Source organism: Oryctolagus cuniculus, chromosome 1 (genome assembly GCF_051225735.1).
Source record: "Oryctolagus cuniculus isolate XC-2025 breed Fujian yellow rabbit chromosome 1, ASM5122573v1, whole genome shotgun sequence".
NCBI classification, from domain to species: Eukaryota; Metazoa; Chordata; class Mammalia; order Lagomorpha; family Leporidae; genus Oryctolagus; species Oryctolagus cuniculus.
Genome location: NC_142867.1, coordinates 168,850,087 through 168,865,026, shown reverse-complemented (window position 1 = coordinate 168,865,026; position 14,940 = coordinate 168,850,087). Strand labels below are relative to the sequence as shown.

General features: G+C 37.2%; 1 protein-coding gene across 17 annotated transcripts in view; it reads left to right on the top strand.

Moving 5' to 3' along the window:
- The window catches only part of BRD10 (bromodomain containing 10), a 117,270-nt gene that overhangs the window by 29,696 nt on the left and 72,634 nt on the right, over positions 1-14,940 (top strand). For 15 of the 17 annotated variants that reach the window (XR_016210284.1, XR_016210296.1, XR_016210288.1 and 12 more), the window contains exon 2: positions 7,304-7,504. The exons of the other annotated variants lie outside the window; for them this stretch is intronic. Coding sequence is in view for 7 of the 15 variants with exons in the window: in XM_051845908.3 (XP_051701868.2) it covers positions 7,304-7,504 (201 nt within the window). In the remaining 8 variants the exon portion in view is untranslated. The remainder of the gene's footprint in view (positions 1-7,303; positions 7,505-14,940) is intronic. 17 annotated transcript variants of the gene reach the window in all.

Here is a 14,940-nt window from a genome sequence, read left to right as displayed (position 1 = left end):
GACCCAGCCATCCCACTCCTTGGAATTTACCCCAAAGGGAATTAAACTGGGAAAAAAAAAAAAAAAGCTGTCTGCATCTCAATGTTTATTGCAGCTCAATTCACAATAGCTAAGACATGGAATCAACCTAAATGCCCATCAACAGATGACTGGATAAAGAATTTATGGGATATGTACTCTATAGAATACAGCAGTAAAAAAAAATGAAATCTGGTCATTTGCAACAAAATGGAGGAATCTGGAAAACATCATGCTGAGTGAAATAAGCCAGTACCAAAGGGACAAATATCATTGATTTTCCCTGATTGATGACAACTAACTGAGCACCTAAAAGAAAACCCGTTGAAGAGAAATGGACACTATGAGAAACGGTGACCAGATCAGCCCTTGTCTTGACTGTTGAGGAACAACTTACTATTTTATTCCTTTTAGTGTTTTATTTGTTTTTTGTTCTACTTAATACCATTGGTTGAACTCTGTAATTAATACACAATTATTCTTAGGCATTTAAAATTTACTGAAAAGTGATCCCTGTTAAATATAAGAGTGGGAATAAGAGAGGGAGGAGATATACAGTTTGGAACATGCTCACTCGGACGTGCCTCCAGTGGTAGAGCTAGAAATGTGCCAGGATATTCCAATTCAATCTCATCAAGGAGGCATGTACCAATGCCATCTCACTTGTTAAAGTGATAAGTTTAAGTACATAATTGATCAGAAAGATAGGTTAAGTGTCAAAGAGATTTCACAAATAAGACCAGTGTCTGCAAATAATGAAGGATAGAATTAAAAGGGAGAGGATGATCCTGCGGGGGAAGCAGGATACACAGCAGACTCATAGAGTGACAAATGCCCTAAACAGCACACTGGCCTCAGAACCAACCCTTGGAGCATTCAGATATGGCTAAAAGGCCCATGAAAATCTCCCAGACATGGAAAGCCAAGACACTGGCAAAAACGTTCTGCCAGACGCGGGTCCTGAATGAAAGATCTCTGTGAGTGAGATCCCAGCAGAAAGAACGGGCCATCAGAGAAGGAGGCACCTTTCTCTGAAGGGAGGAAGGAACCTCCACTGTGATATGGCCTTGACTAAATAAGTTCAGAGTTGGTGAGTTGGTGAACTCAAGAGGCTTCCATAGCCTTTTTTTTTTTTTTTTTTTTTGACAGGCAGAGTGGACAGTGAGAGAGAGAGAGACAGAGAGAAAGGTCTTCCTTTTGCCGTTGGTTCACCCTGCAATGGCCGCCGCGGCCAGCGCGCTGTGGCCGGCGCGCCACACTGATCTGAAGCCAGGAGCCAGGTGCTTCTCCTGGTCTCCCATGGGGTGCAGGGCCCAAGGACTTGGGCCATCCTCCACTGCACTCCCGGGCCACAGCAGAGAGCTGGCCTGGAAGAGGGGCAACCGGGACAGAATCCGGCGCCCCTACCAGGACTAGAACCCGGTGTGCTGGCGCCGCAAGGCGGAGGATTAGCCTATTAAGCCACAGCGCCGGCCTTCCATAGCCTTGGCAGCTCATGGCAAGAGTCTCTGTGATTACTGGCATCATAAATAAGAGTGTCAGTTGTTAAATCAACAACAGGAGTCACTGTGCACCTGCTCCCCAAGTAGAATCTCTGTCCTTAATGTGTTGTACTATGAGAATTAATGGTAAAACTACTAGTGGAACAGTACTCTATCTTGTGCAGTTGTGTGGGTGCAGTCTGTTGAAATCTTTGCTTAGTATATACTAAGTTGATCTTCTGTATATAAAGATAATTGAAAATGAATCTTGATGAAGAATGGGATAGGAGAGGGAGTGGGAGATGGGATGGCTGTGGGTGGGAGGGAGGTTATGGGGAAAAAGCCACAATATTGCAAAAGTTGTACTTTATAAATTTACATTTATTAAATTAAAAAAATTAAAAATAGTCTGTGCAAAATACTTTTTGGTGAGTAGGAAACTTATTCTAAAAACTTTTTGGATAACATAATTATAGCTGCAGGTGAGGGCACAGAAAATATGTTGGAAATAAGCCCCTAATGTCTGCATATTTAGTTATAAATCATATATAGAGGCTTCTGTAATGTTATGTTGTATGATAAACTAACCTAGATACTTAAAATTTGACAATAAATAACATATTTTAAAAATGTTTTTAAGACATTGATGGTACCAAAGTTGTATTTAATGAGTTCATTGTGACACTTCATTAGTTTTGAAAATGTTGGTTGAATGGCTATAGAGGTATCTGAAAGAGTTGTTTTAAGTTGGGTTTATTTTGATACTCAGGTTTAATAACTGTTGTAGCCCGGAGCTCATAAAAACATATAAATCTAGGGACTGGCACTGTAGAATGGTTGGTTAAGCCACTGCCTGTGATGCCAGCTTCACATGTGGGCACCAGTTCAATTCCCAGCTGCTTTACTTCCAATCCAGCTCCCTGCTAATCTTCCTGGGAAAGCAGCAGATGATGGCCCAAGTATTTGGGCCCTTGTACTTACACAGGAGACCTGGAAGAAGCTCCTGGCTTCAGCCTGGCCCAGCCCCAGCCATTGTGGTCATTTGGGCATTGAACCAGGGGAAGGAAGATCGATCTCTCTCTCTCTCTTGCTCCCCCCACCCCCATTCTCTGTAACTTTTAAATCAAGATGGAAGAAGTACATTGCAGGCTGGGCTGATTATATTGTGATACTTAGCTATCAAATATGCAGATGTTTTTGTTGAAATTCACCAGTAAAATCTGTCTTTTCTAATTTCAACTAATTATTCTTACAAGCTAGTACTTAGGTTGTGCTGTGTTGATAGTCTTCATTTGTCCCTATAAATACATTGTCCATTCTGTGCACTGTGCTCTGTGCCCTGGAAGATTGATTCCTAGATTCTCTATTAACTATTGTGCTCTGTCCTCTGACTTCTGAGTAGGATCACTGGCAGAAGGACAAGGAGGTAAGAGTGTTTATTTTACAGCTTTATCCTTGCTGGGCTGCAAGTTGTAACTGGTTTTGTTTCATTATATAACCCTCTCCTATATAGTTACAGCTTTTAATTCTAATAACTGTTCCCTCTTCCTCCCCTTTTGGGCTTAGAATGGCAATAATAGCTTTTTGCTGTGACTAACCCATGAGTGCCTGTACATTAGTAAATAATCCCTTCATTAAACATCACTTTTCATACATTATCTCTTTCTAGTACCCTAAGAGCTATAGTTGCATTTTAATATTTTTTAAACAAATGAGATAACAAAATGACTGAAATTCCTCATTTAGGAGATTTTTAAATAGATTAGATCATTGTTTCTAAATTTTCATGATACAGATACAATTTTTATAGGTGACACCATTAAGTATAAATGTTTTTAAGATTCATTGATTAACTGAGAGAGAGAGAGAGAGATCTTTCATTCACTCATTCACTCCCCAAATGGCTATAACAGATAGTCCTGGGCCATTCCAAAACCAGTGGCTTGGAACTCCATATGGGTCTTCCACATGGATGTAGAGGATCTCCCCTCTGCTGTCCCAGGCACATCAGCAGGGAACTGGATGGGAAGTGGAGTAGCCAGGACTTGAAGTGACACCCAGTTGCCCTTGAAGTGACACCAAATTGGCAAGCATTGCAGGGACAGCTTAACCTAACCTGTTGCACCACAGTGCCCATATTTTTTCTTTCTATGGAGAGACTCAAGAGAGCGTCCTCTAACGGATTCTTTCCTCAAATGCCTCTGGTAGCCAGAACTATGTTGGGCCAATGCTGGGAGTCAGGAACTCATTGAAGTAATTAGGTGGCAAGGACTCAATTACCTAAGTTGTTACCCGCTGCCTCCCAGGGTCTGCATTGATGAAGCCAAAGCTTCATCTAGGCATTCTGAAGTGGGACCCAAACGTCTTAACCAGAGTCTTAGCCACTAGGCCAAATGCTTGCTTCTGAATTGTTTTTGATCAAGGAAAATCACATAATAGTAGAAACCTTCCCAAACATCTATCTGTTTATTTATTTATTTTTGACCGGTAGAGTTAGTGAGAGAGACATAGAGAAAGGTCTTCCTTTCATTGGGTCACTCCCCAAATGGCCACCACAGCTGGCACTGCACCAATCCGAAGCCAGGAACCAGGTTCCTGGTCTCCCATGCGGGTGCAGGGGCCCAGGCACTTGGGCCATCCTCCACTGCCCTCCCAGGCCACAGCAAAGAGTTGGACTGGAAAAGGAGCAATTGGGACTAGAACCCGGCGCCCATATGGGATGCCGGCGCCGCAGGCGGAGGATTAACCAAGTGAGCCACAGCGCCGGCCTCCTAAACATCTATTTTTAATCAGGGGCCAGTGTCAGTTCTATGTTAACTATAAAGCCTATTGTCAGTTCATTTCCTTGTTAATAATTCCAGTAATTTTAAACAGAATTAAGCCTCTGAACTCTGAAATTTGGAGTGTTTTAACACAGGAAAGACTTTTTCATGTTTTTTTGTTGTTGTTGTTGTTGTTGTTGTTGTTTTTGTTAAGGAAAGAATGAATAACTCTAAAATGAAATGAATCAACCACAATTACTGGTTAGCTTTTGCTTAGAGTTAGCATTACATTACTATTTTCAGATTCTTGTTAGATTGATTTCATAACATAATTTTCCTAATAGAAAAAAAGCTTGAATTTTAGAAAAGGGAAGTTTATATATTTATTTGGTCATTGATTATTTGGCCATTCTTATTTGGAGGTGAGATTTTTCATTTTATTACATTTATTACATTTATTCTCTGATGAATAGTAATAAACATTCAAAATTCTTTTACTGTGAGAAAAATAGATGACTAGAAGTTTTACAATTCATGTGCAAATTTAAAATAAAAAACAACTTATATCCTTCCAAATACTAATCCCAGTTTGAGGGTCTGACAATACAATGATTATCAAAACAAAGCCCCTTTTTCTTTTAGCTTTTATTATAGTGAGAAGATGGTTTTAATTACTCAATAGATAATTATATATTGCAATGTAATGATAGGTAATATGATGCAAAAGGAAACCGTAGATTTAAGGGAATAGTGACAGGGGATCCTTTATTAGATATCATAGAGAAGTCCTCTGAAATGTGGTGACGTTTGAACAAAGATCCTAATGAAATGATCACACTGAGCCATAAGAATATCTGGGTGAAGAGTGTCTTCTTACAGGACAAAGTTCAAATGCAAATATGCTGGGAGGCAAATATACTGGCGTGACTGAGAATGAAAAGATATTTGTAAAGGCCAGCGCCGTGGCTCAATAGGCTAATCCTCTGCCTTGTGGCGCCGGCACACCGGGTTCTAGTCCCGGTCGGGACACCAGATTCTGTCCTGGTTGCCCCTCTTCCAGGCCAGCTCTCTGCTGTGGCCCGGGAGTGCAGTGGAGGATGGCCCAAGTCCTTGGGCCCTGCACCCACGTGGGAGACCAGGAGAAGCACCTGGCTCCTGGCTTCAGATCAGCGCGATGCGCCGGCCGCAGCGGCCATTGGATGGTGAACCAACGGCAAAAGGAAGACCTTTCTCTCTCTCTCTCTCTCTCTCTCACTGTCCACTCTGCCTGTAAAAAAAAAAAAAAAAAAGAAAAAGAAAAAAAAAAAGATATTTGTGGCTGAGCTAAGGTCAGTGTGGCAGAAAAGGAGATCTGGAGGGGAAGATGAAAACCACATCACACCATGTGTGATAGGACATAAGAACTTTAGATAGTTTTCTAATTTTAACTGCATGATTGGAGGAGGTAGAGCAAAGTAATGGCATGATCTGACTAGTTTTTAAGGAAAGGATTACCTGGATTACCATGTGAACAGACTCTAGGGAGATTAAAGGAAAAGCCAGGAGACCTGTTTTGTAATAGCAAGTAATACTCTGTGTGTTCTTTATTATTTAGAATTATAGGGATCCGTTAAATCTTAATGATCATTAGCCAATTGATTTCCAGAATAACTGTTCCAGTTTAAGCACCTGCTATTGTTGTACGAGAATTTTTCTTTCCCTTATATCCTTTCTGACACTGTGCTATCCATCTTTTCAAATTTCACAATAAGAAAGAATTGACATAATTGAGTTTACTTTTTCTCTTCTTTCTCCCATTTTAAAATCTATTTGAAAGAGCAACTGAGAGAGATCTTCTGTCCACTGGTTCACTCTCCAAATGGCTGCAGTAGTACAGTCTGGGCCAGGCTGAAGCCAAGGTCCAGGAACATCATCTTGCTTTCCCAAATGGGTGTCAGGGGCCCAAGTACTTAGGCCATCTTCCACTGTCTTCTCAGGTACATTAGCAAAAACCTGGATTAGAAACAGAGTAACTGGAACTCAGACTGGCATCCCAAACTGCACAACAATGCCAGCCCCTGTTTTCTTTTCACTATGAATGATAAATACTAAAGAAATTTTATTGCCCATGAATAATAAAGTATATAATTTTCTCTTTGGTCTTTTTTCTGAGGAATTGCTATTAAAATAATTTATAATATAAACTAAAAACAGTTTATAATATAAGCTCTATTTATTTGTTGGGTTTTTATCCCCAGTGCTCTACATACCTTGTCACCTCTGAGATGTCATCATTTTTCAAAGCTATTTGTCTGTTAATATTCTCTTCCATTCATTTTGATGAAAAAGTAATTACACTTATAGAGCTAGTTGATTCATCTCTAAAAACACTATGTTAAAATCAATCTAGGTTCACCTGTTCACTTTCAGTATTGCCAGTCAGCAGTTTTCCTTGGGCGCACAATTCTTTACTCACAACTCAATTAACTAGCATACAGATATATGTATGTTGTACAGTAAAGGGTTATAGCCTTGAATGATATGCTAGATTAGCCTAAATTCTCTTACTAGAAACCCAGTTTAAAGTTCATGCCCTGCTTAAGGCTGAATTTGTTATGGTGTAATCTTTTTATAGCAGAGAAAACACATAATACTACAACAGTTCAATAGAACCTTACAGTTGTGTGATTTGTGGGACTTAGATAACACAGGGAGAAAGATTGTTATATAGTCATTCTAAATTCAAAATAATCAACTACAGTGCATGTAGTCCAAGAAGGACAAGACTTTGACTGCACTTCATACCATAAAGGTTTACATTTTAATGCACCAGTAACTTACGACTCCTTTTGGTAAACACAGTGTTTATTTATACTTTACTAATCTATACTCCAGATTTTTACCTTCCTTACATAATTTTTACCGTTCCTTACAAGTGTAATAAAACTAGTCTGAGAGAGAGCCTTCCCTTAGATTTAATAAGTATATAGGACTGAAACACTGAGGGGGTTTATTGCTTATCTAGAAGATTTGACCTTATAAATTGACTTATTCTTCTCCAAGGCACTTGAGAGAAAAGACAACGATAGCAGTTACATCTAGAGGCTATTATGGATTGGAGGATGAGAAGGGAACTGCATGTACTTCAACAAGGCGTCGGTCAACACCTCGAAGTTTGGCAGGCTTGACAAGTGGAGTTTTTGAATCTATAATGGTTCAAGTTTTGAGACAGGAGGAACAGCTGAGAGCAAAAGAAGAAAAAAGGTAAATGTTAAAAAAAAATTAAGTTTCATGATGTTCAATTCAAAGGAATTACTTTTCAAAGAGTAGCTATGTGCCCATATCAAAATTCTGGGCCAATTTTAATAGTGTTCCAAAATGGGTTGTCACCAAAATATAAATTAATAATGAAACATCTCAATGGAATTTGCTTGAAAATATAATTTTAAACAAATTGTCTTTTGAAGCTATACAAAAATAAAATTTGTCCAAGATTTCAGAATATTTTCTAGATTTCTAGTAATGTTCTCAAAGGATTTTAAACTATAAGTTAGAGGAGGGGGCTGATGTTGTGGCATAGAGGGTAAAAGCCTGTAATGCCATCATGTCATATGGGCACCAGTTCGATTCCTGAGGGCTCCACTTCCAATCCAGCTCCCTGCTAATGGCCTGAGAAAAACAGCAGAGAATGGTCCAAGTATTTGGGCCCCTGTTATCCGTGTGGTAGACTCAGATGAAGCTCTCTCGGCTTTGGCCTGGCTGAGCACTGACTATTGAAGTCACCATAGGAGTAAACCAGCAGATGGAAGATCTGTCTTTATCTGTAACTCTGACTTTCAAATACATAAATAAGTATTTTTTTAAAAAGGAATTTTATATAGATTTGTAGGTTTAAAATATCATAGACTTAAAATTAAGAGAGACAGTAGAGATCATGAGAGTTAAGAATCACATGTAAGTTCACTTTTCCAAGCACCTCCATTAGCATTAATTTCATCAAGAAAGAGTATTGTGCTCAATTACTGGTACCTTCTAGGGTCTGGGAGCATAAACTGATGGTATCTACATAATGTATTACTTAAGACAGCAGGGCCCAGAGATTTCTTTCTAAAATGAAATTCAAACATCTATGTTAGTAGGAAAAAACTAGTAACTTTTGTACTAAATTAAATCTCAGACTATCTTAGGGATGATTGCTGATATAGTAGATTGCTGATATAATACTTGTCAAAGTATTTAAAATATTTTGTCACTCCTCTTGTAGTAATAAGTGTAACTTGTTTTGATATTTGTAAAGCTAAAACTCAGTCTTGAGACATTCTACCTCCTACTTTTGATAGCAGTGATTAGTTTAGGAACCTTCTGTGATACCCTTTTTCCTTGTGCAGAACCTACAATGATATATCAAACATTCTTGGAAAATGGAAATGAAAAATAAATTTAGGGGTGGGCATTTAGCTTAGTGGTTAAGATGCAGATTAAGACTCCCACATCCCATATTGGAGTTATTGGTTTCAGGACCAGGTTGTGGTTTCTGACTCCAGCTTCTTGTTAATGTAGACCCTAGGGGGCCTCAGCAGTGATGGCTGAAGTAACTTGGTTCCTGCCACCCATGTGGGAGACCTGAATTGAGTTCCTGGCTCCCAGCTTTGGTCTGGCCCACAGCTGTTCATTGTGGATATCTGGGAAGTGAACCAGTGAACGAGAGCTTTCTTTCTTTCTTTGTTTCTCAAATAAATAAATAATTTTTTCAAAAAAAAATAAATTTGGCACAAAAAGTTTTAAATCCATGCAAAAATGAGTGTTATTGAAAACCCATACGTGGATTTCAAGTTGTTTTTTGTATCAAAATAAATTTATTTTTAATTCCACTTTAGCATGAAGTTTTCAAAGTGCCCTCATAGTCTAGGAAATGGAGGCTTATGGAAAGGGATAAAGATTAGCCTGGTAATATTATACAGTAGATTGGAATGGAAAGAATTAAAGAAAAGGAAGGCTGCAGTAGTCCAGATATCTAGAAATAGGGCAAGGTTAGATTGTTCTGTAATAATGAATGGTATTTAGTACCTTCCCTGATACAGGGAGAATGAAGAAAGAGGCAAAGATGAGTTGGAGAGTAGAAGTAATGATAATACTTACAGCAATAAGAGAAGATCAAAAGAATGGCTAATGTTTATTGAGTTTGACTATTTGTCAGATCTAGCTCTGAGGATTTTACATGCATTCAGAATTTATCCTGAAGTACAGAGAGACCAAATAACCTTCCCAAAGTCAGGCAGTTTTTTGAGTGTTGAACTCAAGATTGGAAGCTAGTCAGTTTGACTCTGGAGTTGTGTTCCTAAGCAAAATACCATCCTTGTAAGTTGTAAAACAGTGAAACCAGCAAAGAAAATAGAACTTGAAAAAATGTAAGTCCAAGGTGGGGAAAAAGTAGTGAACTTGTTTTGAATAAATTGTTGAAGTGATAATGGAAATATTTAGACACCTGAGTAGGACTGTTTAATCAAAAAAACTACAAATATGACTGAATCTTTTTCCCTTCTGCACTTTTACATATACGGTCAGCCTTTGTGTCTATGGGCTCTCCATACATGGTTTCAACCAACCAACGATAGAAAACATTGGAAAACAAAAAATGGCATCTGTACCATGTACAGACTTTTTTTCTTTATTATTATTCCCCAAACACTACAATGTAATTATTTACATAGCATTTACGTTATGTTAGGTATTGTAAGTAAACTAGAGATAATTTAAGAATACATGTGTTTTGTGTAGTTTTTACGCAAATATAGTGCTATTTTATGTAAGGGACTTGAACACTGCAGTTTTCAGCATCTTCACTGTGGAGAGTACTGGAACCAGTAATCCACGGATGCTGAGGAACAACTACATTTACGTGTGCCTTGACATTGAATAAATATAGAGGAGTCAGCCATGGGCGAAAAATTCTCCATTACATATCTTAGTAACTGTAACTGAAATTTAATGGAGTAATATGGAATTAGCAGTTCCAGTATAGTGTTAACTTATTCTCTTTTAATTATAAAATATTTCAGGGTAGAACAAAGAATTAACAACTGAAGTCCTGTGTATCTATAACCCAGCAATTTTTTTTAAAGATTTATTTATTTATTTGAAAGAGTTAGAGAGAGAAGGAGAGGCAGAGAGAGGAGAGGCAGAGGGAGAGAGGTCTTCCATCCGATGGTTCACTCCCCAGATGTCCGCAATAGTCAGAGTTGTGCTGATTAGGAGCCAGGAGCTTCTTCCGGGTCTCCCAAACGGTGCAGGGGCCCAAGGACTTAGGCCATCTTCTACTGCTGTCCCAGGCCATAGCAGAGAGCTGTATTAGAAGTGGAGCAGCCAGCTCTCAAACTGGTGCCTATATGGTATGGCGGCGCTTCAAGCCAGGGCGTTAACCCGCTGCACCACAGTGCCAGCCCCAACCCAGCAATTTTTAAAGAAATTAAACATAGATAAAATCAGAATTCCTTATATTTTTCTTCCGTTCTGGAAGGAGCTACCATCCTTTTTTTGTTTCTCATATACCCCATGCATTTTATTATTATAAAAATTATTTTTATTTTGGATAGAAGTCCTTTGTCATATATATGTTGCAAATACTTTCTCGCAGTCTCTGCCTTTAAAATTTAAACTTTTATTTTTAGGAAAAGAGGTTTTTTTTTTACTTTTGAATAAAAATATCATTTTTTAAATGTTTATGCTTTTTGTGACCTGTGTAGAAGATCATTGCTTATCCAAGGTTATAGAAATTGTTTTTCAGACATATGTTTTATTTTTTATGGTTATGTTATCCATTTGAAGATATTTTGTGTGTGTGGTGTGAGTTAAGGGTAAGAGTTTATTTTTTTCCAAAAGGATACACTAGTTATTCCAGTATCATTTGTTGAAAAAAAACTATTATTTCACTACTGAACTACCTTTTGCATCTTTGTGGAAAATCAACTAAATGTGTGTGTGAGTCTTTCTGAACTTTATTATCTTCCATTTGTCTGTAGGTCTAACTTTTCTAGTACTATATTGATTTGATTCATATGCCTTTCTAAAAAGACTGTAAATTAAGTAAATGAATCTTTTAAGTTTTTTTAAAATTTGGCTATTCATTTTTTACAGTAAAGTTTTATTTATTGATTTAGTTATTTGAAAGGCAAAGTGTTAGAAGAGAGAGGGAGAGACAGAGATATCTTCCATCTGCTGGATCATTCCCCAAATGCCCACAACATCCAAGGCCAGGTCACACTGAGATTAGGAGCCAGGAACTCTATCCAAGTCTCCTGTATGAGTAGCAAGAACTGAAGTACTTAGGCATCATCTGCTGCCTCCCAGATGCATTAACAGGAAGCTGAATTGGAAGCAAAAGCGGACTAGATCCTAAAGAATTCAGGCATCCCAAGTGGCAGCTTAACCTACTACACCACAGTGCCTACCCCTGTTGGGCTATATAGTACATTTCTGTGTCATTTTAGAGTCATACTGTGAATTTCTATAGGAAAAAAAAAACTTAAAGAAATTCTGATTGGGATTGTGTGGAAGTTACCAACTAATTTTTTTAATAATTACTTTAATTTTTCTCAGCAATATTTTATAGTTTTCATTGTACACATTTTTCAAATGCCTCCTTGACTAATTACCAAATAGTCTATTTAAAATTGAATATATAATTACTTATCACTACTGTGTTCAGAAATACAATTTTTAGAATAGTGACCTTTTATTTCTTCTCTAGTCCTGTTAGACTACTTCCTATATAGGAAGTTGAAACAATGCTGTTAGATGCATACATATGAAAGTCCTTTAAAAACTTCATGGAGAAATAGAATTAAAAGATATGTTCATTCTGGTGCAAATAAATTTTGAAATCCATGTGTAGTGTTTTTCATAATGCACATTTTTCTTGAACTTTTAAAGACCACTCGTGCTTGGATTTCAAAAAATTTTGCACCAAAATAAACTTACCCTTCCTTTAATTCCATTTTCCACATACATTAAAAACTTAAGAATGAAGATAAAATGTTTTCATAGTTATCCGTACATTTATTTTTTCTAGTATCCTGCCTTCCTTTATAGTGATACGTGATATCATCCAGTATTTTTTCATTGCCTAAAAAATAGTTTTTAACCTTTCTTGTAGTATTGTTCTTACAAAAATGAAGTGTGGGTTTAGGACTTTTTTTTTCTTGTCTTGAATAGTTTTTGTTTGTTGGCTTTGCTTTACATTTTGAAGGATAGACATAAATATCTAGGTTGACAGAGTACTTTAAGCATGACTTGTGATACCATGCCTAATTTTTGAAAACAAGTCTGCTGAACTCCTTATCTTTGTTTATCTATCTGCAGTGTGTCTTACTTCTTTAACAACTTATAAGATTTTCTCCTTATTACTTGTTTTATTAGCTCATGCTCTGCATTTGATGTGGAATTGTGTGTGTGTGTCTGTGTTCTAATTCCATCATCATTGCCATTTTAAGATCTTTGGATTGACTGATTATTCTCCTGGTTGGTTGTAAGTTGCATTTTCATGCTTCTTGGCCTTTCTAGTAGTTTATATTAGAAATCAGACATTATAAATGCTACGTTGAGTATCTAGATTTTTATTTATGTCCTTTAAAGAGGATTTTGCTTTATTCTGGCAGGAGATTAAATTTCTTATGGATCAGTTTGATGATCCTTTTACTCCAAGTTTGAAGCTGTTATAAGGTAGGTCTAGAATAGCCCTCATTCTATTTTGGCACTGCTGTAACCAGATACTTCTGGAATTTCCACTAAATGCCAGAAAGTGATGACTGAGGACTCTCCACTCCAGCTGATCAGACCTCAGTTGTCTCCCCATTTTGTGTCACTTTGAGTTGTTAGCTTATAATTTCCTGATCATTCCTAGCAAGCTCCTTAAAGTATTACTCTACATGGTCACAGGCTAGTACTCTCCAATCTCAGGGGGATTTGTATAGATTTATGAAACATTTTTCTGCATCATTTCCTCTTTTAAAAAAAAGTCACATTGCTTTTTGTTTTCTTTTTAAATTTTAACTGACAAATAATTGTACATATTGATGGGGTATCATGTATACATGTGTAATAATCATGTCAAAGTATTTAGCTTGTCCATCATCTCATACCTCTAAAGTTTCTTTGTGGTGAAAATATTAGAAGTCTCTCTTTTAGCTATTTTGAAATATTGAATACAATATTATTAACCCAAGTCATCCTACTGTACATTTGAACAACAGAATTTATTCCTTGTAAATGCAACTTTGTACCTGTTAACCACTCTCTTTATCTGCCTTCTTCACTGTTTCCCCTTTGCCAATTTCTGGTAATCACTCTTCCTACTATACTCTTGTATTACCAACTTCTTTATGTTCTACACATGTGTAAGATTGTGTAGTATTTGTCTTTTTGTGCCTTTTCAACTACCATAATGTCTTCCAGATTTATCCATGCTGCCAAAAACGACAGAATTTAATTCTTTTTTTTTGTGACTGAATAATATTCCATTATGGTTACATACTACATTTTCTTTACCTGCTCATCAGTTGATAAGACATTTAGGTTTCCATTCTTGGCTATTGTGATAGTGCTGCAATAAATTGAGAGTATAGATATTTCTGACAGACTGATTTCATTTTCTTTACAGGAAATGTAGTAGTAGGATTTCTGTATCATATACTGTTTCAAAATTGTTGGCATCAAAATAAGTGTGTCTTTTAATTGCATTTTTTGTGAACTTGAACTGCTCTCCTATAAATACGTGTATTTGTATATGTGTATAAGCAGGTACTTCAGTGTCTTATGGCATGCTGCCAAAATAATGTGATCTTCCTAGATTTGTTGTAAAGAGATTGTATCAATAGTTCCAACACATGTGTTCTATATAAAATATTCAATGAATTCTAGCAATAAAATGTCTTATCATGTGTATATATTTGGCTTAAAGAATAAACTAGTATATTTATTCTCCTTCCTGATAATACATGAATATTTGAACTGTTTAACTTCAGTCACTCTCTCAGTCTTGAGTGTCACTAATGTTTAGAACCGGCACCCATATGGGATGCCAGCGCATCAGACCAGGGCTTTAACCTGGGCCCCCTATTTGATTCTTAACTGCCTAAGTGTTGCCACATCTCAGTGTTTTGTTCTAGAGCCTCTCCTTTGCTCATGTTGTAATTTGTTCACAAGTGATCTTCTCCATGCTCAGATCATCTATATACGGAAGACTCCATATATTTTGCCAAAATTTCTTCCTTAGGTTTCAGATTTAGTTGTCTGCTTAAAATCTTCTCTAGATGTGGTATCCATCGATTTGTCCCATCTGTCAGGAAACGGGTGGCACATTTAAATTATAATCAGAGTAAGCAATTACTGGTACTCAGGAGAGAGTTACAGAGAAGAGACTGTTTTGAGAGGATACCATTTATTGCAGGGCAAAATCCACTATCTTACAGAGAGGAATCCAAAGGAATCAATACTTTACCCCACTTTCATATATCTCTGATCATCTGCCAAGATTCTCCACTGACTGAATCCAAGGGAAGCCAGAGGATAAGATTGCATATTGACAATGGTAATTATGCAGTGAAGACAGAAAGGGAATCTGACCTGGAAGGAAACAAAAGATATTTGGCATAGATGTGTTTTTCAGACATATCTAAAATTAACCATGAATGCACAATCTTTCC